At 32.3% G+C, this 26,043-nt stretch overlaps 1 protein-coding gene across 1 annotated transcript in view; it reads right to left on the reverse strand.

The window, feature by feature from the left end:
- Positions 1–2,014: 2,014 nt before the first annotated feature.
- Positions 2,015–26,043, reverse strand: part of LOC126887121 (acetylcholine receptor subunit alpha-L1-like) — a 59,728-nt gene continuing 35,699 nt past the window's right edge. The window contains exons 5-8 of the mRNA XM_050654479.1: positions 22,508–22,676; positions 18,473–18,625; positions 11,791–11,960; positions 2,015–2,262 (exon numbers count right to left, since the gene is read on the reverse strand). Coding sequence (XP_050510436.1) covers positions 2,032–2,262; positions 11,791–11,960; positions 18,473–18,625; positions 22,508–22,676 — 723 coding nt within the window. The 3' untranslated portion in view covers positions 2,015–2,031. The remainder of the gene's footprint in view (positions 2,263–11,790; positions 11,961–18,472; positions 18,626–22,507; positions 22,677–26,043) is intronic.

Raw genomic sequence — 26,043 nt, forward strand, 5'->3', positions numbered from 1 at the left:
TCATTCAAAAGAAGCTTTTTATTTATTCTAAGGGACTTTCGGTCCTCGGTAGATAATACCGGAATCTTTCATTCTGCGTTTAAATTTTCAAAAAATTTATTAGTTTTTTCAGTTTCCGAGAAAAAGAATAAATGTATTTAAAAAGCATTGCATAAATCATATAAAAATACTTATTAGTTTTCTCAGGATTCGAAAAAAATTAGTACATTTAAAACACATTGAAAATTTTGACAGGCGACCTAGATAGAAAAGACCGCCGCATAATAAATAATATCTATTACCAAACTGCAGCCATTGCAGAGTTGCATAAAAATAAAAAGAGGTATGCGACAGGGATGTATACTGTCCTCATTATTATTCAATTTATTTATCCATTCAGCTCGCACTCCCTCTAAGGAGAAATTTCACTCATCCCAGATACATACGGTATCAAAAGGATTGAGCTCTGGTGGGACTCTCCGTGTTATATAGCCCCAGGTGAGTTGATACGCCGGATTATCCCTCAAAAATTTTTGGATGCATCTGGACGTCGAGAGTAGCACAGCTTTCTGAATGATCTTATAGAGATGTTCATTCAGACCCATCTTTTTTATGTTTTCTAAGAGGTTCTTCGATATGACTCCAGTAGTAGAAACAATAATAGGTAGGTACCGTCTGAGTAGTCTCCATTCTCCATTATCTCCTTATTTGTGTTGCGAGATCTCTGTATTTGGCAATCTTTTCATTATATTTAACACGCAGATATCTTCTTCTTCTTTTTCTTCTTCTGCCTTAAGTAATCCAATCTTGGACATAGGCCTCCCACAATTCAATCCAGTGTTTTCTATTTTGCGCCACTTACTTCCAGTTGTGTTCTCCAATCTTCTTAATGTCATCAGCTCATCTTATTTTTTGTGGCCTTCCTTTGCTTCTCTTTCCTAACCATGGTCTCCATTGTTGTATTTCGTGGTTCCATCTTTTATCCTTCAGTCGGGCATTGTGTCCTGCGAAGCTCTATTTTAATTTGACAGCATGTTGTCCTGCGACTTTTACTTTGGTTTTGCTTCTAATCCATTTGTTTGTTTATTTGTCTCACTCCGAGCATTGATATTTCCATCGCTCTTACACTCACATATACTACATACGTATTCTTTGTTCTTCTATATGGAGTGCGTATCTTAAAGTATAGATCTTAGCTGAAATGATTCGGGTCACTGAAGGGATTCGAATCATTTGAAATCTGATGCTATAGATTCATGTTGAGGATTTACAAAGATATGGGATTTGATACCTGGATAGACAAAGTTACCAACGAAGGAGTTTTGACAGAATGGGAAAAAAGCGCGAACTGGCCATAACCATAAAACGTCGCAAACTGGATTAACTGGGCCATATCATACTTCAAAGTAAGGTGCATGGAAGACGAGATCAGAAACGAAGAAAAATATCCTTTTAGGGTAGCAGTCCATAAAAGGCAAATTGCCATGTTATAGCAGCTACTTTACTTTAATATTACCACTACCATAATATGGTACCACTACCATAATATGGTACCACTACCATATTATGAGCAGACTATGGTCGGCTGGGACCTTCTGTCCTGTCAACTATCAATTCTTATTTTTCCTCTGCCAAGTCTTCTTCTTGTCCGCCTGTCAAATTCAACTGCCAATTCTTCTCCTTTTCCACAGCTGTCAATTCGTCTTCTTCCCCAATTTATCTTCTTTTCTATCTGTCAAATCCAACTGTCAATTCTTTCTTCTTTTCCACAACTGGCAATTCATCTTCTTTTCCGTCTGTGAATTCTTCTTGTTCAAATGAGGTGGAGAGGCAAGGTTAATAAACCTTGGAGGAGAGGAGTATAATATGGTCAAATGAAGGGCGGGAACGGTTCGAAGGGAAGGTTTATTTTTACATGTGTACCATAATTTTCGGTAGGTACCTACATGTTTTATTTCCATTGCAAGCCATGATTTCAGTAATTGAAATCGTTTAATAATTCATATCGTTCAATGTTCAATAAAAACACACTTACTTTATTTTATATTATTATTACAAAGCGTATACAATAGATAAAATTACAAAAAGTAGAAAATAAAATATAAAAGATATTCGATCAATTGCAGCCGCCAAAAGTATCCAGTCCTTCTGTATGCTTGGCTTGGCAGACGATATATGTGACCTAATGATATGATTATCTTCACTATTAGTACTCTCATCAAATTCGCTCACTGGATGATCTCTCATTTCTTCGGCAGTAACCCTATGACTTGAAGTTGTAGCCTAAAATAAAAACGTTGTTAAGTGTTTAAAACTGGCGAAATGAGATATCGTCGGTCTAATGAGCAAATTGCCCAAGTCCATTTTTTGCGAAAATTGTTTTTTGGTTTCATCTAGTAGTAGACGATAAAGGCTACCGCCTGACAATTCCCACAAGCGCAATTATCATTTTATTTCGCGGCAATTTCGCTAAACGAAAGTTATTTTCCTCATAGGACATAGGCAAACTCCACACTTTTTTGTCTCTCCTGTAAAATTTTCAATTTGTGACTTAGGCAATTTGCGCATTAGACCGATGATATAGTAGGAAAAATGAAAGATTACCCATGAGCGATCATATTAAACACATCTTTTCTATGTTCCATAAAATAATGAAGTATAGTATACAGGCTCTGAAATTCTAGTTACGGAAACTCGTCCGATTGGAGCATGACGTCAGCAACAGAGTAAAGCATATTCCCGTCTATGCGTTCGTAATACGAACGCGAATGAAATTTGAGAATAGTAAAAATTAATGAATTATGATTAGAAAAAACTAAGTGATTTTTATAGTTCAGAGGAAAATTATTAAACTATTTCCTTTCATTTAAATAGATTTTCATTTATTTGTAAAGTTCCCAGTTTCGATTATATTGGGATCCGGAAAATAAAAATATTGATATAATCAATATCTAATAAAATTATTATATTTCGTTCGTGAGTACTATAAGAACAGCTTATGTAAGTATTACATGTACTTGCGTTGGCCAATTTTTTTTTGTGATACGGTGACAGAAAATACAGCTAGTCGAGGAAATGAAGCTGGAAAAATGGCAAAACCTCGCAATTTTTTCGTCCAGCATCGATTTGTACAAAAATTTGGGATTAGGCTCATTTCATCCTCTAGTTCATTTTCTATATTGAGCCGTTGTACGCTTTTGGTTTTTTAAGGGTGAAAACGACCCCTAAAAAACTACTTTTAAAAAATTATAAAACAACATTTTAAACTTTAATATTGTCAACATTTGGTTCTTATTAGTTACATAATAATTGTGTTTTGCTTTAAGATATACTATCATAATATTTGAACCCTTAAAACCACCCTTGTTGGATCTATATATAAAAAATTACTTATCCTAAAAGAATAATTTCGGCTTGCATCGATTTATATTAAAATTTGGTATTAGGATCATCTCACCCTGTACTTCATATTCTATAACATGCTCAAGGGCCTCGATTATTTTTAGGGGTGTAAACTACCCCTTATTGTCAAAAATTATATAAAAACATTGTAAACGTTAATACGGGTAAAATTTGGTTTTGATTGGCTAAAAATAATGATTGTTTTATGCTTTAGGATATAATATCATAATATTTCAACCCTTAAAAACCACCCTTAAGAACATTATAATTTTTATAAGTAGATAATTTAATACATCTATACAGAAAAAAAGTAGAATTAAAGAATGACAAAAACAAATACACATTGTTTTTAAGTCATCTTTCAGTATACGAACCAGTTCTGTGGTATTATACATGCATTGAAAATGTTCCACAAAGCGGACTATTCGAATATTTCAAAAAAAAAAACGCGTTTTGCAAACATAGCGCTTTCATTTTTGGCGATAAAAAGTTTTTTCGGAAATGGTTTTGTAGGATTTTTGAAGAACTATAAGACTGTGTAAATTAAATTCCATTAGGTTCCTTACTTTTTAATTGGGGTGGGTTTAAAGATCTTGAATAAGGGGGTGTTTGCTCGTAAATAGAGGTTTTAAACAGCTATATCTCGTTAACTATTCACTGTCATGAAAATCTATGCACAATATAATTTTAGCTATTAAAAAAGATATAATTTAGTAGTCTATCATTTTTTTCGTATCTCCAGTATTTTCGGATATATTTGGAAGTAAAACGTGAAAAATACGAAAGTGCTAAAAATTAATTTTTCTTTAAACTCCAATTTTTTTAAAATTTGACCTTTTAATTGGGTGAAACTTCTTAAGTGTATTGACAATACAAATATACAAGGAATTACAGAAAGGTGAAGTCCCATTTTTAATTAGGAGGGTAGTTAGGGGGTTATTTTCACTGATTTTTTCGTAGAGAAAAGCAGGTACCGACCTTTTTTTGATCATAAATCGCTCTATTTTCATATTATAAAGTTTTTATTATTTTTTTTTGAAAGGCTTATTTGTATACTTAAAAATAAATACTTTAAGTTTTCCTCGAAAATGCAAAGTTTTCCCGTTATTTGGCTTTGAATATTTCAAATTATGCATTTGACGAGAAAAGCTAACTTTTAACATGCCGTATCTCGGTTTGTATTGGTCTTAAAGATATTATAGAAAAAGAATTTAGTTTGTTCTACTAAAAGATACAATTTTATTATCTGCAGTTTTTTTGATTAAATGCATATTTTTCGAGGTATTCTCAAAAAACCCTATAGAAGTCGATTTTTTCGACGAAAAACCGTTACTTTGAAGCGCGAATAACTCGAAAAATATTAGTTTTACGAAGAAAATGTAAAAAACATTTTTTTCTTAGAATTACTTTTTACATCGATTTACATGGTTAAAATGTAATAAAAAATTCCCACCCCCGAGATGGGGTGGCAACCACCCCCAAGGTTTTAGCGTACAGCGGCATGATATAGAAAATGATCCTTGGGCTATTCCCTACCTTCTGTGAAAATTTCAAGTAAATCCATGCTGGACGAAAAAATTGCGAGCCAAAATGCTTCATTTCCTCGACTAAGCGTTTTATATATTCGTTCATGGGTAATCTTTCATTTTTCCTACTGTAATGCTTTTGATTAAGACCATGGAAATATACCATAGGTACTGGTTCAGTTCTTCAGCTTCAGAGCAAGTTATATCCTAATTATATTCCTCCAGACTGAACCAAGTTGAACATAGTTTGATTTTTGATGCATCTAGGGTAAAACTGATCAAGAACCTCTAACGAGGTAACACCTAAAGGCTTAATCATAAAACGACAAATAGGACAATAAAACATTAATCTAGTTAGGAAACTTCTCAAATCACAGGAAAATCTATTTGTAATTTAAGTATTCGATAATAAAACATAAATTAATTCTTCTTGTTCTTCCTCTTTATAAGCAGTTCTGCATGTTCATTGGCAGAAAAAGGTTGTCACTCCACCTGCTGCCGATTCGTGATTTATCTTTTGCTATTTTGGTCCCCCATGCTGCTTATGTGGTTATTCCATGTTTTTCTATCTAGTGTCCATTCCTTTATAAACTGTATATTACATTTTATTATTCTAACGTCTTTTATCCTCTCTCGATCTCTCGTAGTATTTCGGTAATTCTTCAAAGTACTCTCATCACTGCTGTTTCCAGTAGTCTTTGTATTGTGGCTAATTTTCAGTAATCTGTAATCATCGGATACCAACTGATACAGTTAAGGCTGATCGCGTCAATTTTTGCTTATCGATTAGTAGGTACCTACAGTTAAATACCTTACTTACTCTGTTGTGTTACAACCCTTCGTGGGTTTTACCCGACTGGTCCGACTCGACAACATGCCTCCACTCTTCTCTGTCTAGGGCTTTTCATTCACAGTCATTTGTTTCGAGCTTCTGTCATATGTCGTATAATCCGTCTATGTTAATATTATACACAGATTATTTTCAACATATGACAGAAGCTCGAAACAAATGACAATCGATGAAAAGCCCTATTCGCTGTGGACCGATAATGTGCCGATGAGTTTTGTGCATTGAATTTGAACAATTTTTTCAGAAAAGTACAAGTTTCAAACCACGAGAGAGCGCTACCGACGAAACTCATAGCCAATAAAAACAGAGGTAACCACTAAATTTCACATAAACTTCTTTTTCTCAATGGCCTCTTGCGTAAGCAGTCATTCAGTCGCACGAATTTATACAGGGTGTCCAGAAACTCTACCGAAAAACGAAGACAGGAGATTCCTCAGATTATTCCATTCATAGGAGATTCTGACCAATAGAAAGCTACAGAAATCTAAATTAAATTGATAATTTTTGACAATTTCCCGTCGTCAAGTATATTACATCAGATGCCCTTCGTGAAAAAATACACTCAGTGACACGAAAAAATACACGATGCTACGAAACACGATGCTACGAAAAAATACATTCAGTGACATTAATGACAATTAATGTTTTAAAAATTATAAAAGTGATGACTTTCAACCGTAAAATATTTATAACAACTGTGTGTTTAATTGTACTAATTTGTACTTAAATAAATAAATTACAATAAAATTTTGGTTTTGAACAGTTTTAATACATCTTTAAACATCTCTAAAACATCTCTAAAATTAATATGGAATTTTAGAGCTCTTGTGCAATTACTAATGATAATTTTAAGACATTTTAACCCAAATCATCTAGTCCGAAAATGCTTCCTAATGGAGCTAGAGCTCTTTGAAGATGGCGTCTTGTAATTAGTTTTTCTTAAATACCTCCAGAACGCTTCTATTTAGAAAAACAAAAATTGGTACTGATATTTATCTTCCAGAGATAAATCGATTTCATGTATTGCGAATTTCTAGTACCGGTCATAGTCGTCCGTTTTGGGCAGGCAACGATTATTTTATAGCATAACTTTTTTGTCTTTAACTTTTAAGCATTTTTGATACTGGATTACTGAATTGTAAGGTATTTTAGTACTAAAAGGTACTCTTGATTTAAGTCGGTAGGGCACACAGTTTTCTAGAAAAATCGACTTGAAAATTTTTCGTTTTTTGAATTTGAAAAAAAATTTTTTAAGTTGAAAAAAAAACAGTGTACTTTACCAATGTAAATCAAGAGTAACTTTTAGTACTAAAATACCTCATAATTTAATAATCTAGAGTCAAAAATGATTAAAAATTAAAGACAAAGTGTTATGCGATCAAAATAACCATGCACCTACCCAAAACGGACGCATATGACCGGTACTAGAAATTCGCAATTGATGAAATCGATTCGTCTCTGAAATATAAATAAACGTATCAGTTTTGTTTTTTAAATATTTTTTTAAATTTTTTTGGAAATTCATAAAACGAAAAATTTTGAAATCGATTTTTCTAGAAAACGGTGTGTCCTACTGACTTAAATCAAGAGTATCTTTTAGTACTAGAATACCTCACAATTTAATAGTACAGTGTGAAAAATGCTTAAAAGTTTAAGACATAAAAGTTATGTGATAAAATAACCGTTGCCCTACCCAAAACGGACGTCTATGACCGGTACTATAAATTCGCAATACATGGAATCGATTTATCTCTGGAAGATAAATATGCGTACCAATTTTTGTTTTTGTAAATAGAAGCGTTCTTGAGGAATTAAGAAAAACTAATTACAATACGCCATCTTAAAAGAGCTCTATCTCCCCTAGGAATCATTTTCGGACTAGATGAATTGGGCTAAAATGTCTTAAAATTATCTGAAAAATCTCCTGTCTTCGTTTGTCGGTAGAGTTTCTGGACACCCTGTATATTAAATATTAAAATTATAATGAATAAAATTAAAAAAACATAATTACTTTTATTAATAATTCTGTGTATTCGTCCAGTAATCAGGTTACAATAATATTTCAGTTCATAATTTGTGTTTTTCTAGATAAATATCTATTTTTCTCGTTTTGTATATTTCACATACACCAATTTTATCAGAAAAGTACAAGTTTCAAACCACGAGAGAGCGCTACCGACGAAACTTTCAACCGATTGAGAAATCTCTATTCAATTCTCCACGCCAATATTTTTCAGGTCTCCTGCTATATTATCTCGCTACCGGAGTCGAGGACATCGGCGTGGTCTTTTTCCAGTTGGGACTTCCTCCCGTACTAGCCTTACTGTTCTTTTGTCAGAATGTCTTCTGAGGTGTCCTGCCCATTGCAGTCTTCTGGACATTAGTTCTTTTATGATGTTGGCATCTGGGTAAAGTTCGTCGAGCTCTTTGTTAGTTCTTATCCTACATTGTCTTGCTGCTTCATCATGCACAGGCCCAAAGATATTTCTTAGGATTTTTCTTTCCCAAACACGAGTCTCTCTTTGTTTGCCTTTGTTATCGTCCACGTTTCGCTTCCATACATCACAACGGGTAGTATGATTGTTTTACATACTTCTTTCTTTGTACCTCTTGTTAGTTGTTTCGATTTTATAAGGTTTTGGAGGGATAAAATACATCTGTTGCTGGCCTGGTTCTGGTGATCCGTTATTGTATTCACTTACTGTTGCTCCAAGATACTTAAATTCTCTAACGCGCTCAAAGTTAAAGTCATCGATGGTGATGTTCTGACCGATTCTATCTCTGCTTTGATTATTGCGGCTCATATACATATATGTCGTCTTATTTTCGTTGAATAGGAGCCCCATTTTCTCTGCTTTCTTCTCGAACCTCACGAAAGTCTCCTTCATCCTTAATCGGGTGTTTCCTATTAAATCGATATCGTCTGCAAATGCCTATAGGTGTCTATAGTAAGTTTGGTCCTTCTCGATAAAATACTGTAGTGGTTTTTCGATTCTTGCACTTCTATTTATGTGTTCCAGAGCTAAGTTGAAGACTTGTGGAGAAAGTGTGTTTCCCTGTTTTAGTCCATTGTTTATTTCGAATGTTTCCGAGTATTGTTGTCCAACCCTCACCTTACATCGTAACCGTTCCATACACATCCGTATCAAACTGATTGGGTTTTTTTTGGAAACCAAGTTCCTGCATCGCTGTCCACAATCTAGCCCTGCATACTCTATCAAATGCTTGTTTAAAATCTATGAGCTTCCACCATTTTCCGCATTGGTAATCCCCAATGATTTCTTCTGTGTATGTTCTGGTTCTTTCTAGCAGGATGTTTGGAAGAAATTTGTAGGTGGTATTTAGGAGTGTTATTCCCCGGTAGTTAGTACATTGCGTTCTGTTTCCTTTTTTTGTAAATTAGTACAATAACCCCTTCTTTCCATTCATCTGGCATTGTTTCTTCTTGCCAAAAATGTCTTGAAATTAGCTTGTATGTAGAACTGTACAACCCTTCTCATCCGTGTTTTAAGCACTCTACCTACGGGTATACCATCGCTACCTGGTGCCTTATTATTTTTAGGTTTTTTAATTGCCTGGGTTACTTCTTCGTGTGTTGTGTCGGGTATTGGTCTTCCGTTTCAGCTGTATGTACTTCTATGTTTGATGTACAGTTTATAGAAGTATTACTTCCAGGTTTTTAGGATTTCCTTGTCATCAGTGATAAGCTGAACAGTTAAATAATATCGGTCAAACAAATAAATAATTATAGAGTTCTGAAATAAATAATATATATTATACAGTGCGTCCATAAAGTAATGCATAAATTCGTTATTTCGTACACCGGCGACTTTAAGGAAAAATCCCGAAACTGATCGATTTTTATTTTTAAATTCCGATTTTTTGGCATATATATCATACTAGTAACGTCATCCATCTGGGCGTGATGACGTAATCGATGATTTTTTAAATGGGAACAGGGGTCATGTGATAATTCATTTGAAAGGGTATTCAATTCTCTATCCAATAATATAAACATTAACATAATTATTTATACAGGGTGTTCAAAAAACATTTTTTTAATTAAAATAAGTGAGACAAGAAGAAGAATATATGTAATTTATTTTAATTCAAAATGCATTTTACTACTGTCAGTAAAGAGAAAAAAATTTTATTTGACAAATAAACATTGATTTTCGTTTAAACGAAATGTTCAAATTGCAAAGAGACAGGTGGGTGGCAGCTTTAACATTGAATTTAAGCGAAAAACAATATTTATTTGTAAAATAAACATTTTTTCCCTGTTTTCTGACAACAGTAAAACGTATTTCGAATTAAATAAATTACATATATTCTTCTTTTTGTCTCAATTATTTTAATTTAAAAAATGTTTTTTTGAACACCTTGTATAAATAAATATGTTAATGTTTATATTAGTGAATAGATAATTGAATACCCTTTCAAATGAACTATCACATGACCCCTATTCTCATTAAAAAAACATCGATTACGTCATCATGCCCAGATGGATGACGTCACTAGTATGATATATATGCCCAAAAATCGGAATTTAAAAATAAAAATCGACCTGTTTCGGGATTTTTCCTTAATATTGCCGGTTTATGAAATAATGAATTTATGCGTTACTTTATGGACGCACTGTATATAAAGGGTTGTCTACAGCTAATGCCGTTTCCTTCCGTCAGCAAGGACTTCCATTTTTTTTTTATCTTCCCAGTCTCCGTCTTCCAATCCTTTCTTAGACATGGCTTCGTCGACTTCATTTTTTCAAGATCTTCTCGGTCGTCCTCTTCTTCTCGTTCCTCTTGGGCTCCATTCTGCAACCTTGTTTATCCAAGTGTTTTCTGCTCTGCGTACGTGGTAAGAAATAAATAATACCTTTAGTTATACACAGTATGTCCCTGTAAGTTGTATCCATATGGAAAACTTTTTTATTATTAATTTTACGAAAAAAATGTATTCCTTATAAAAAGTTCTGCATGGTCCAAAACCCAAGATTCAACCATCATATATCAAATTTTATGAATGTTATACGAAGTATGTCAAAAAGTTTGAATTTCACTCAAGAGTAAAGTAGCTTTATTTTTCACAATACTGAAAATTGCTATTATAAAAAGTTGTTTGGAATTAAAAACTATATTCTAATATACAATTGCATCCTTCTAATTGAAAATTTTTTTTTGAAAAATATTGGATACTTAACATTATTTTCAGTTACATATTTCAATTCTGATAACTCTTTTATTATTAATTTTGGAAAAAAAGTGATTCCTAATAAAAAGTTCTGCAAGGTATAAAACCTAAAATACAAGTATCTTATGTCAAATTTTATCAATTTTATACGAGGTATGTCAAAAAAGATAAATTTAGATCAAAATTGAAGTACCTTTATAGTTCGGAATATTTCAATTAGAAGGATGTAATTACCTACTGAAACATAGTTTTTAATTCTAAATAACTTTTCATAATAACAATTTTCGATATTGTGAAAAATAAACGTATTTTACTCTTGAGCGAAATTCATATTTTTTGACATTCCTCGTATAAAATTAATCAAATTTGACATAAGATGGTTGTATTTTAGGTTTTAGACAATGCAAAACTTTTTATTAAGAATCACTTTTTTTCGTGAAATTAATAATAAAAGAGTTATCTCAATTAAAATAACTGAACATAATGTTAGTTAACCATAATTTTTCAAAAAAAAAATTCAATTAGAAGGATGTAATTGCATACTAAAATATAGTTTTTAATTCCAAGCAACTTTTCATAATAGCAATTTTCAATATTGTGAAAAATAAAGCTACTTTACTCTTGAGTGAAATTCAAATTTTTGATATACCTCGTATAATATTCAAAAAATTTGATATTTGATGGTTAAATCTTAGGTTTTGGACCATGCAGAGCTTTTTATGGAGAATAACTTTTTTTCGTAAAATTAATAATAAAAAAGTTTTCCATATGGATACAACTTACAGCGACATACCTACTGTATATAAACTAACTTGTATGTAAAAGCAATATTCAACTTACTTGCTGTATATAGTTATCCAATCCTAATATTTTTCCAATCCTTCCTATTAAAGGTTGTTTAATAATCCACGGTATCGATGTAGAATGTTTGGTTCTTGATAAACTAATTACTACTACAGAACCGATTGTTGAAAAACCGACGATGTATAGACAGCTGGTATAGAACATCACTGAAAGATAAAAGTAATAAGTCTAATTATCTATATTAAAAATTATTAGGAAAACATAGAAGGGATTAACGAACTACTAAAAACAAAAAACAGCCAGAAGGAAGCATGGGCAGATTACTTTCGATTTCTACGTGTTAAAAGTAATTATAATGAACTTTCCACACCTGAAGTGACGACAACCGAAGAAATAAACATCGAGGGGGTGGTAAAGGAAGCTTTAAGGAAATTAAAAAATAGAAAATCACCAGGAGAGGACAGAATATCGAATGAACTCCTAAAGTACGGAGGACAAGATTTGATCACACAACGATTAAAACTAATCCAAAAAATGATAGAGCAAAACAGAATATCACAAGAATGGACATCAATCATCCTAATACCTATCTTTAAAAAGGAAGACAAATCGGACCAGAGAATTACAGAGGAATTAATTTTAACTGTTTAACACAATATTAAAATTAACAACCGAAGTGAAACTGAATGATTCTGTAACATTAGCGGAAGAACAACAAGGTTTCAGTCGGAAAGGTCATGCACGGCGCCGCGGCGCTGTATTTATAATGAAGCAAGTTCAAGAGTAATCATTAGAATACAACGAAGCATATTTATGTTTCGTGGACCTTAAGAAGGCATTTGACACGAGAGAAGAAAACATAAGAAGATCATGCAATGTAGAAGACATAAAATGGATGGGTGACAAACGGAACCAGGAGTGGAACGAACACATTAGTAGAATGGCAGAGGATAGGATAGTCCGAATAGCACGATACGAGAAAGTCACCAAATGGACGAAGAATTATTGATAGACCAAGACAAAATGATGCGATAATGTAAATAATTTAGAAGGCTAATATTGAAGAAAAAACATGCTTTAAAGTCTTCATACAAGAAGGAAAAAGAATATATTATTTTTTATAAGTGTATTGTGTACTTATTGTTTCCTTAAAAAAAATCTGGGTAAATGTAGAAAAAATTTCATAGTTTTCCACGTTGAAATGTGAAGGAGTGATTGATATTTCTACTCTGGTAATGTTGATAAAGGCGCTTATCAATATTTTGCACGACGGAGCCGAACTTACTTATTGGCGCGTCCCTGGATGGCAAGACACTATGTAACAGGGCTAGAAGTACAGATATACGACGGAGATGCAAGGGAAAGAACATAGAAATAGAGTAGTAGAAATAGTAGTACAATATGAAGTTCCACACTACTGTATGAATAACACACACAATACAGAGTATTTAACGAGTAATGTCCATTTTTATTTCTACACCGCTATGAAATAAACACTGTATATAAAGAAAAATAGATAAATAATTATCATTGTCATATAAATATTAGGTTGTTAAGTTTAACAGAAATCATTAAAGAATATTGGGATATACAGGGTGATCGACAAAAATATAAAATAGGGTAAATGTAGAACACTAGTGGCAGCGCGAGATATGAGGCTATAATAGTAATAAACACTAATAAATCCAAGTATAAAAAATATACGGACGATGCAGTCAATACAGAATAGAGTACTGCAAATAGCGCTTTTCATTCACAGTCATTAGTTTCGAGCTTCTGTCATATGTCGTATAATCCGTGTACCTATATTAATATTATACACAGATTATACAACATATGACAGAAGCTCGAAACAAATGACAATCGATAAAAAGCCCTGTAGAACAAGCACAAATAGAGTGTGTCAGTTGCTTATCTGAACTCAGTCGTCAACTGCGAAAACAATGTCACCATGGAAGTAAAACTTTGTATATAGTCCTACTAAATAGATGCTATTATGGTTTGTTCTCTCAACTTAGATCAAGAAACCTGTCCAGGTAAAAAAATGTAAATTCTGTAAAACTTTGATACGCCAGGTGATAACGTATGGCGTATGGCTCCGGAACCTATTAGAAATTGACCAAGTGTAGTGAGGAATTACTAGAATATTTCGAGCTTGAATTACTGTGCAAAATATACCGTGCGATAAATGAAAGAAATTGGCTTACAAACGATATAACTTTGAACTCTACAGACTCCCTAAGGACCTATATATAATAAGAGTAATAAAGATAAAGAAAAGCACACTGCTGTACGGATCTGAAACGTGGCGTCTGAAAGAACATCAAATAAGGAAAATAGAAGCCACAGAAATGGATGCATTAAGAAGAGCAGCTAGAAAAACGAAACTTGGTAGGGTTCAAAACAACACAATTAAGGAAGAAATGGGTCTAAAAGAAACTGTACCCGACTTCATAGATAGAAAACAGCTTACATGGTATGGGCATGTTCACAGAATGCCAGAAGAAAGACTACCAAAGAAAGTAACAAAATGGATACCACCGGGACACATGAAACGAGGAACAGCAAAGAAATCGTGGATGAAAGCAGTTCGAAGATCAATGAGTGAACGAGGATTGACAGAAGAAGATTGTAATGATAGGACGCGATGGCAATGGACCATGATAGTGTGACGTCAAAACGTCAAAATTTTTCCAAACACGTTGTCTCTAGGGTATACGCTACCGTGTACGCAAATAAAAAAGTTAGGTAGAATTAAACGTCATAACAAATATTTTTCTATCAAACAAACACTAAACATATCAAAATAGCGTGTATCAAAATATACAGTCACTGCCCACGCTAAATAGTCACTAGCTTGATGAAGTTTAACTTTTTTATTTGCGTACATTTTAGCGTGTACCTAGACACAACGTGTTTGGAAAACTTTTTTTGACGTTTTGACGTCACGACTATCACGGTCTATTGGGCATCGAACAACGTCGCAGAACGTTCTAACCCGAATCTATATACAGTGTGGGTCAAAGAAAACAGTCCACCTCGATATTTGGCAGTAATTATTAGATTTTGAGGAAATAAAGAAACAGGTCTATTTTTGATCTAAGGGGGACATAATATTTTTACGGTATATACCTACATCTGTCATTTGTCAACCCCCTCCCTTCCACTTCCCCAACCCCTTATTTTTAAATAGGGAATAGGAGTCGTGTGCTAGCTCATTTGAAAGATTATTCAATTCTCTATTCAGTAATATTAACATTGACGTAATTACTTATACAGAGTGTCCAAGAAAAATAAGTTTGAATTAAATTAATTGACACAAAAAGAAGAATGTATGTAATTTATTTAATTCAAAATACATTCTACTGCTGACAGAAAACAGAAAAAAATGTGTATTTCATAAATAAACATTTAGTGCAGTCACTGAAGGTTTTCACCTCCGATTTCGTTGAACCTACATCGATTTTCATGAAAATTGATGAGTAATTAGAGGATACCTCAAGGAACAAAGGTGACATGACGTCAACTTGCGCTTTTACCCTGGGGGTGGATGCCACCCCATCTCGGGGGGTGAAAATTATTTTATTAAAAATAATATCATAAGTCGATAGAGGGACAAATTATAAGCAAAATTTGTTATATAAAGTTATTAAAATAAATCAACACTTTTTGAGTTATTAAAGACCAAAGATTTTATGTTTTCGTAAAAAAATGCATGTTTTAAATCGGTTTTTCACGTATAAATCACAAACTATAAGTTTTTACAAAAAAGTTATTATTACTGAAATTGAAGATAATAAAAAATTGAATACATTCCTGATATAAAAAACTAAACTAATGTTAGTTCAAAGTGAGTTACTGGCAATTGAATGTGTATTTTTTTCGACGAGTACTCAAATCTAAGTATTCAAGCTTAAATAACGGGAAAACGATGCAATGTATAAAATATTCCTGCCAAAAATTTGTCAAATTACTTCGGAATACCTATTAAATGAGCTTCAGAACAAGGTAATAGCGTCAAAATTAAGCAAGTTATACGCCATTTCCACAAAAATTAAAATTTATAGTAATCCTTACAAGAACTTTTTTATATTAGCATAATTAATGTTTTCGATAATTTTGACAGGTTTAGAATGCATATTTAAAAAAAAAAAGATATAATTTAAAAAATCTTGATTTTTAAAATTATTGTTATTCTCATATTCTTTTGATAATAACTCCAAAAATACTCAATATACGTAAAAAATTATATATAAGCAAATTTTGGTTTGTTCTGTGCCAAATATTTCACCTGTTTTACTATTTCTATAGGGTAAAAAATAACCGAGATAGAAACGTTTAAATCTTAAATTTTGCTGTGGGAACCATGCAACCGAGGTCATTTAACTTTTTATTTTTAAAAAAGTAAGGGGTTTAAAAGATTAGGTTATGGTAAACACGAACGAAGTTATGAAAAAAAAATAATGACATTTTTTGGAAAAAATTTTAAAAGATAAATTTTGAAAAAATTTTGGAGCATAAATTTTAACGCCATCAACATGTTCGGGGGCTCATTTGATAGATATTTTTAAGTACTTTGACAAATGTTTAATAAGTTTATGTTACAAAATGCATCAATTTCGTGTTATTTCAGCTTGAATGCTTTCTTTTACTCGCGTGAGTTTTTTACTCGCCGAAAAAAATATAAATTCAATTACCTATAACTCACTTTTAGTTAACATTAAAAGGTTTTTCTAGTAAGGGTTTATTTCATTTTTTATTGGCTTTAATTTTGATAATAATAACTTTTTTGTAAAAACTTACACTTTTTGAGTTATTGATGAAAAATCGGTTAAAAACATGCATTTTTCTCAAGAAAAATTAAAATCTTTGATCTTTAATAACTCAAAGTTTTGATTTATTTTAATAACTTTATATAACAAATTTTTCTTAGAATTTATCCCTCTGTCGAATTATGGGGTTATTTTCAATAAAATAATTTTCACCCCCCAGTAGGGGTGGCATCCACCCCCAGGGTAAAAGTGCAAGTTGGCACCATGTCACCTTTGTTCCTGAGATATCCTCTAACATGATGGAGGCTTAACGAAATCGGAGGTCATAGCTCATATCCACCTTCAGTGACTCCACTAAATTGTTTGTTGCTTAAATTCAATATTCAATCTACCTAGAGACAGGTGGGTGGCAGCTTGAACACTGAAATCAAGCAAAAAGCAATATTTATTTATCAAAAAACATTTTTTTCAATTTTGTGACAGCAGTAGAATGTATTTTGAATTAAATAAATTACATACATTCTTCTTTTTGTGTCAATTAATTTAATCAAAATTTTTTATTCTTAGACACCCAATATACATAATTATGTTAATATTTATATTACTGAATAGAGAATTGAATAACCTTTCAAATGATCTAGCACACGACCCATATTTCCTATTTAAAAATAAGGGGTGGGGGAAGTGGAAGGGAGGGGGTTGACAAATGACAGATGTATGTATCGTAAAAATGTGTTCCCCTTAGATCAAAAATCGACCTGTTTCGGCTTTTCCTTAAAATCTAATAACATAACTACTGCCAAATATCGAGGTGAACTGTTTTCTTTGGCCCACACTGTATATACAGTGCGATGGAATAAGTGTTACGCCTCCCCCTGTTAACTTGTTCATTTTAAGAATATAAGCAAAACGCTCAGACAGGTCAATTTTTAAACTAACCATAGTATATTATAGCATCAACGTTTCGAACTTTACGCGATCCCTCTTCAGGTAACAGCCATAACTTTGATTTTTTTAAATGGTAAAGTACATAATATGGCACCTCATTTAACAGCTTTCGAAATACTGATTTCAAAAATGTATAATACTTTAATCCTTTTTGAGATCGTAGGCGCAAAATTTTGGTCGAACACTTTTTAAACGCATTTATTTTTTTCGTGTTCTGAGAAAACTAATAAGTATTTTTGAAAAATTTAAACGCAGAATGAAAGATTAGATTATTACCGAGGGCTGACAGTCCCTTAGAATAAATAAAAAGTTTCTTTTGAATGAGATATTTGAAATTAAAAATCACACTAAATTTTCTCTTTTTTTCACCACTGTGACTTATTAAAATAAATATTATAGGAGTTCTCAGGGACCATCGAGAATACTGTAATATTTCATTCTGCGTTTAAATTTTTCAAAAATATTTATTAGTTTTTTCAGGATTTGAAAAAAATGATTGCATTTAGAAAGAATTCGACCGAAATTTTGCGCCTACGCTCTCAAACAGGATTAAAGTATTATACATTTTTGAAATCAGTATTTTAAGAGCTTTTAAATGAGGTGTCACATGATGTTCTTTCCCATTAAAAAAAATTAAAGTTATGGCTGTCACCTGAAGAGGGATCGCGTAAAGTTCGAAACGTTGATGCTATAATATACTATGGTTAGTTTAAAAATCGACCTGTCCGAGCGTTTTGCTTATATTGACTAAGACTTAGTCCGTGCTAAGACCTAGACTAAGGTATCTCCACAACGTGGAAGAGGATCTCAAACCAGTTGGCATTAGGGGATGGAAAAAAGTCCTGAAGCAGGCCAAAGCCCAGATGAAGGGCTGTAAAGTAATGATGATGATGATGACGATGATGATGATAATGAGGATGCTGATAATGATAATGATGATGCTGATGATTATGATGAGAAACAATTATTGTTTTCATTTTAAGATTACAGGAACTTACCAATCAACGGTGTTTCGGTGCCCATAATTGGTAGCTTTTGTGTAAAATATAACGTAAAAAGGCTTACTACTATCGCTGTACAAGCATTTATGATAATTTTCTCACCAGCTTGAGGAGGTAGAGTAAAACTTAACATCGTTAACATAATCACCACTAAAAATAATTTTTTTAAAATATTTAGCGTAGGTATAATTGTATTTAAATGATATATAGGTATGTATCTAAATTTATACTTTTACTTTCATTTCATTTACTTTCAATTTCATTGTGACACCAGGTCTCTCGGAGACTATCGCCGTCATAATATTCGTGTTCAGTGACTCCAAAAATTTTCTAGGTAGGAAAATTGAACTCACTGCCCTCAATTATTTCCGAATTACAAATTTATCATTTCCGTCACTTCGAAATGCATTTTGGGAAATGCGTATTCCTTGTTCAATAATGCAATTTTCATTTCTTCATCATCATTTTTATTCACAAAGTTTCCTAAGGCTTTTACGAATAGAATGCAAAAAGTTTAATTGAGATTCATCCAATTTCAAAAACTTGATATGTTTTGGACTTTTTACTGCTTCAGTGACTCGCCTGATCATGACCTGGAACCAGTTTCAAGACCCAGAAGGGTTTGTATAAAAAAGTGGATATATCTAATTTCACCTCCTTATGATATATCCTATATTTCAAGAGTAGTCTTATTAAACAATTTTAAGTCCTGGATGTGTGTTGGATAAGTGCAGAGAACGTTGTAACAACTACAGCTGATCTGAAAACTGAAATCAATGTTTGGGCCCCTTATATGGCAGATATTATTCATTACAACCACTGGTTCTTTAATTAAAAATTTTAATTCTGTATTATTCCTCTCAGTAGCGGACCTTGTGAGGGGACATGTCTTGGTGTGGGGATTTTTTTCGTTAATTTTGGACCTTGTTGGGGGGCTCCCCCCATACATCTACATTGATTCCTCATATTCTTCTTCTTCACGTGCCGTATCAGAATTATCCGACGTTGGCGATCACCATTGCGAAGGCTTTTCGATCTTCTGCAATATGGAATAATTGTCCTGCATTTGCTATCTGAATCCATTCTCGAATGTTTTTTAACCAAGAAACTTGTTTTCTTCCTACACCTCTACGGCCCTCTATTTTGCCTTTAAGGATCAGTTGTAATATTTTATAAGGACTTCCCCTCACTATATGTCCCAGATAAGACATTTTTCGATGTTTAACAGTCTTTAGCATTTCTCTAACTTTGTTGGCCCTCCTTAGTACTTCTTCATTAGTTTCCCTTGCTGTCCAAGGTATCTTCAGCATTCGTCTATGAATCCACATTTCCAATGCTTCAATTTTGTTCATGATCGGTACTTTTAGCAGTCCACACTTCTGCACTATACAAAAGTACGGACCAAACATATCACTTAACCATTCTTTCTCTTAGTTCTAAACTGAGATGATTACTGCAATGAAATGACTTCATTTTCATAAAAGTAGTTTTAGTCATTGCTATTCTACGTTTTATTTCTATGTCTGGATCTAGTTGGTCCGTTATCACAGTTCGCAAATATGTCATTTTGTGAACTTTCTCAACTTGGACTCCGTTTAATTGAAGCTTTTCATCGGGATCTAAGTCACGACTTAACACTAAAAATTTGGTTTTGTTTGAGTTTATTTTAATGCCCATTTCCTCTTCTACCTCGTGAATACGATCAAGCAGAATTTGGAGACCTTCAATATTATCTGACAGGATTACTGTATCGTCTGTATATCTAATCACATTAAGTAGTTCCCCGTTGATTTTTATTCCATATGACTGTCTCTCAAGTGCCTTTTTAAATAACTGGTCCGAGTAAACATTGAACAATGTTGGCGACAAAATGCACCCTTGTCTGATTCCTCGTTGTATGAAGATTTCATCGGTGTAGTTATCTCCAATTTTTACGATAGCAGTTTGATTCCAGTACAAATTTTTAATTATGACACGAATATCCTTGTCATCTATTCCGATATTTTTCAGTATTTGCATTAATTTCCTCATATACCATATAAAAAATAGTATGAGGAATGCATATTCCAAAATGATGACGTAATGACTAAAAGCTATTATTAAATAGATAAGGTCATGAGAACCAGAGTGGCCTAACTGATTTTAACATTACTTTACATAATCACCCAGCTAACAGTGTGTATATATAACGTCAAACAAACGTCAACATTTTGGGAGAAGTTACGACAAAAGTTACATCAAATTTTACCTAAAATATACGTATAAAAGTCACAGCGATGTTACGTAACAATTTTACGTTATTTTTAGGTAACCTTTTTAACGTCACAAAAACGTCACTTTTTAGGAGAATTTTCGGTATAAATGATATTTATAAATAGGACTTATTTTATATATTAGTGTGTAAATAAAACCACATACATGATGCTGACACATTTATTAAATATTTGAAATAAACATTTATTATATATTTGACTTTTATGTGAGAGAGACAAAATTATTAATAGCTACTTTATTATACAATACATAAACATACCCTTGAAGTAATCTTCATTCATAAACTGCACACTTTCATATAAGGACTAGGCTGCTTCCCCATTTTTAGAAGATATTTCCATACATTTCGTATTTCAACTAAACTGTCATTGAATAGAATTCTATTTTGTTTATCCTATTTAGGGAAAGAATGAAACGATAAATTACTATTAGGTACGCTTTATCCAAGAATCACATTGAGGCACACAACAATAATATTTCGATTTTTTTGACATAACTCATCCATACTTTATAAAAACAAACACGATTTTAATCAATCACGGAAATGTAAGGTTAGGTATTAATGAAAGGTTCGAAATAAATACGCGATGGCGCTGCAATCTCAAACGAGATCTTATACGTGTCTATACCAACCAAAAAGCCACGTGTTAGAGACGAATAAATTAATACGCATTAAAACCTACCAAAGAGCCACGTTTCAGAAACGAATAAATTCATACGTATAATATACGTACAGTAGAGCGTCGATAATCCGAACTAATTGGTGCAGGGGTAGTTCGGATTATCAAATTGTTCGGATTATCGAACATATGTTCAAAATACATACAAAGCTGATAAACATAGTACATATTTATGTAGGTACATATGTACATACGTTTTAGTTACAAGGAATAAAACACCTGCATAATAAACAAATATATTGTATGTATTTCTGCATAAACAAAACAAAAATTCGCGGTGGTATTTTGCCCATATTGTCATATTAAATCCAAAAATTCGGTCCGCGATTATATTTTTTAATTTTATAATTTTTTTTGCGTTCGGATTAGCGATCGTTCGGATTACCAGAGTTCGGATTATAGACGTTCTACTGTATTAAAATTTCGTATCAGTAACGTCATTTTTTGATAGATGTTACGTAACAATACAAACAATACAAATAATCCTTAATTTAACGTTAATGTAACGTTATCTTGCTAGCTGGGCAGAAGCTAACAATGTCCGATTGTTTTAGTAGTTTTATGTTGACCAATAATCATTATTGGTCAACATACAATCAGAGCCCATTTTACTTCAAATCAGGCCCGAGGCACTACCTACACACTTTTTGGGGCTCCTAAATAATTTAATATTAATAATAGCTTTTTTAAATGTATTAATTATGTAACAATAAATAAAATGTATATTTAAACAATTAAACGTTGTTTAATAATTATAACTCTTATTGTTGTCATTTATTATTTCCTGTTCATAAAATGAAAGAATTTTAAAAATTTATTTTGTTATTGTAACAAAAATTTTTTTGTTGGTGATCGTTCGGGGCCCCATTAAAATACGGTCCCGAGGCAGTTGCTTCACGGGCCTAATGGTAAAATAGGCCCTGCATACAATTGCTAAAACAGTCGGATAGCTTCTGATAATTTTCTTTGATTATGTAAAGTAATGTTAAAATCAGTTAAGCCACTCTGGTTCTCATTGCCTCATATATCTTCGAATTCTTTTTTAATGTGTTATAGCAGCTGTTTTTTTAAAACTTACCAAATGCAGGCGTCACTATGATTGCTTTGTACGAGGTAGATATCCTATTTAACGTTAAATTTACTGTTATGTCTGGATAAGCCTCAGCGCAACATGAATAATATTTTACGTGTCGTGTTTGGACAGCGTTAGTTAGTTCCCATTCTGAGTTGCTTATTATAAATTCTAGCTAAAATAAAAAATAAGTGTTTAAAAAAATATTGACAAATCCGTTTATAAAATGTATATATTCACTAAAAAACCCTCAAAGGCCACTTCTAAATCACAGAACATTTTCGATCTACATATATCATCATCAGTGCGGATACAGGCAAATCACATGCTGAAACAGCAAGAATACATGGGTAAAAACCCTTTAAATGTTAACAAAATATATTACAGTTGTATTATTATTATTAAAGAATCCAAGTGATGGAGAAAAATAACATAGAAGAAACGTGGAAAGAAATAAAAGGTCACATTTCGATAGCAGCAGAAAAAGTAATAGGATACAAAGAAATAAAAAGGCAAAAAGAATGGTATGACGAAGACTGCCAAACAGCAACCAGGAAAAAACCTAGCTCGAAAGAAATGGCTGAAGACAGGTAGAGAAGAAGATCTGGAAGAGTATAGGAGAAAAAAGAAAGACTCAGACAAATGCTGTACAAATAAAAAAAAAGATATGGATTGATGAAGTTATAGAAGAGTTGGAAGTAAATAGCAAAAATAATGTAAAGCTTTGCAAATACATAAAATCACAAAACAAGAAGAAACCAACAGTTAAGATGGATGATAAAATATGGGAGAAATACTACGAAGAGTTATTTAAGGCGAGAGAAAGCTCTCTCGAATATACAGAAGAAAGAGACCTTGATGATGAAATCGAAATCGAAAAGCCGTCATATGAGGACTTTTTACTTGTAATAAGAAATCTAAAACAAAAGAGAGCAGCAGGCCCAGATGAAATCCCAAATGAGCTAATTAGTCCAGGAACCGAAGCTTTTCAGCTCGCAATTTTTACAGAATGAATCGATTTGCTTGAAAATTTGAGAATAAGTAGTGGAGAGCCCAAGGATCAAAATCTATATGATGCCGAAAGGCGCTTTTACCATGGGGGTGGTTGCCACCCCATCTCGGGGGTGAAAATTTTTTATTATATTTTGACCGCCAAAGTTGATTAAACCATTCATTCTAAGCAAAAAATGTTCCATACATTTTTTTGCTAAAATGAATAGTTTTCGATTTATTCGCTATCGAAAGTGTTAGTTTTATATCGAAAAATTCAATGTTTTTCGATTACTTACTCATTTACGATTCACTCAATTTTTACCGTAGAAAAAATTTTTTTAAACCAAGTTCTTGGGAATTAAATAACCTACAATTTAATATTTAAACATTTTTTTGTATCTCTGATGCTAATCTTTCTATTCTGAAGAAAATGGCATTTTTTACCAAACTACAATAATTTGTTATTCGATTTTAACTCCAGTTTTTTAAAAACTAATCATTTTAAGCCAGTCAAATTTCTAGAATCCATTAATAATACGTAAATAAAGAAGAATGGATAAGGCCAACGACTAAAAATACCGCTAACTTGCATTATTATGCTTCCAATTGGATTTCTCCGTTTTTTGTTCAAAAAATATATTGATTTTTAATTGTAACTTTTTTATTTTTTATCTTAGAAAGTTTAGTAAAAAAAGTTTTGTAGGTTTTTACAAGGTCTATAAGGTTATTGATATTTAATCCATTTAATATCCTCAGTCGCAAAAAGAGGTGACTTTGAAAGGGTTGGTAAAGGTGGTTTTTGCATGTTATTACAAGTTATAATTATCAATACCTCACTCAATTTTTGCCGCAGAAAAAATTTTTGCAAACCAAGTTCTTGGGAATTAAATAAGCTACAATTTGATATTGAAACATTTTTCGTGTCTGCGATGCTAATCTTTCTATTCGGAAGAAAAGGGAATTTTTTACCAAACTACAAAAATTCGTCATTCGCTTTTAACTCCATTCTTTTTAAAACTAATCATTCTAAGCCGATCGTACCTCTACAATCTATTAATAATACATAAATAAAGAATACAAAATAAGATAAATGACTAATTTTAATTAGAGTGGTGATTATGGGGTTGATTCCTATCGCTTTTTAACTGAAAAAAATAGGGACTGACATTCTTTTTATTATGAGTCACTTAATTTTTGAGATAGACTTTTTTTATTTCTGTGGATAGATATTTTTAAATACTTTAAATTAATTCCAACAAATTATCCTCGAAAAATGCATAGTTTTCCCGTCTTTTGACTTTGAAACTACAATATTTAGCATTTGACGAAGAAGAGCTAACATATAATAAAGTATAGCTCGATTACTATTGGTCTTAAAGAAAATAAAAAATAACGGTTTTGTTTATTTTTTCAAAAGCTACATTTTTGTTAAGCAAAGTTGTTTTGATAAAACGAAAACTTTTTGAGTTATTAGCAGAAAACTGATTAAAAACATTAATTTTTTCGATATAAAACTAACACTTTCGATAGCGAATAAATCGAAAACAATTAATTTTATGAAAAAAATGTCTAGAACGTTTTTTGCTTAGAATGAATGTTTTTACCAACTTTTGCGGTCAAAATATAATAAAAAATTTCCACCCCCGTGATGGGGTGGCAACCACCCCCATGGTCAAAACGCCTTTCCGCATCATATAGATTTTGATCCTTGGGCTATCCACTACTTATTCTTAAATTTTCAAGCAAATCGATCCATTCTGTAAAAATTGCGAGTTTATGTCCTATTTTAAGCTTCATTACTTGAACTAAATAAAACGAGGCGGAGAAAAACTACAACGGAAAATATACGACCTAATAATAAGGATTTGGGAAGAAGAAAGAATGCCCGAAGAATGGAAAACTGGATGGATATTTTCAATTCTTAAAAAAGGGGACACAACAAAATATAACAACTATAGAGGAGTAACACTGTTAAACAGCTGCTACAAAATATTGACATCATTAATCAGACAAAAACTCTCAAAATACATTGAAACTAAAATAGGAGACTACCAGCACAGATTTAGAGAGGGAAAGTCAACAATAGACGCAGTTTACATAATCACACAGTCAATTGAGAAATGTTACGAACATGATATCGACTTCACATCCTTTTCATAGACTTCAAGCAAGCCTTTGAGACAGCTTAATAAGACCCGACGTAATAGAAGACATGAAAACCTTAGATATACCAATGAAACTTATAAAGCTTACGAAAATGACAATGAAAGGATCGACTGCAGCAATAATTACAAACAACGGAATCACCAAAAATATAGAAATAGCAAATGGAGTACGACAAGGCGACTCTCTATCAACGTCACTATTTAATGTCGCTGTAGAAGGAACAATAAGAGCTACAGAAATGAAAGGTACGATTATAACATCGACGTCGCAACTTGTGGCGTATGCTGACGACATAGCTTTAATTAGCAGAAACTTAAACAGTTTAAAGGAAGAATTAACGAAGTTATGCAAAGAAGTATCCAAAAGGGGTTTAGAAATAAATC

Source organism: Diabrotica virgifera, chromosome 6, assembly GCF_917563875.1.
Source record: "Diabrotica virgifera virgifera chromosome 6, PGI_DIABVI_V3a".
Taxonomy (NCBI): domain Eukaryota; kingdom Metazoa; phylum Arthropoda; class Insecta; order Coleoptera; family Chrysomelidae; genus Diabrotica; species Diabrotica virgifera.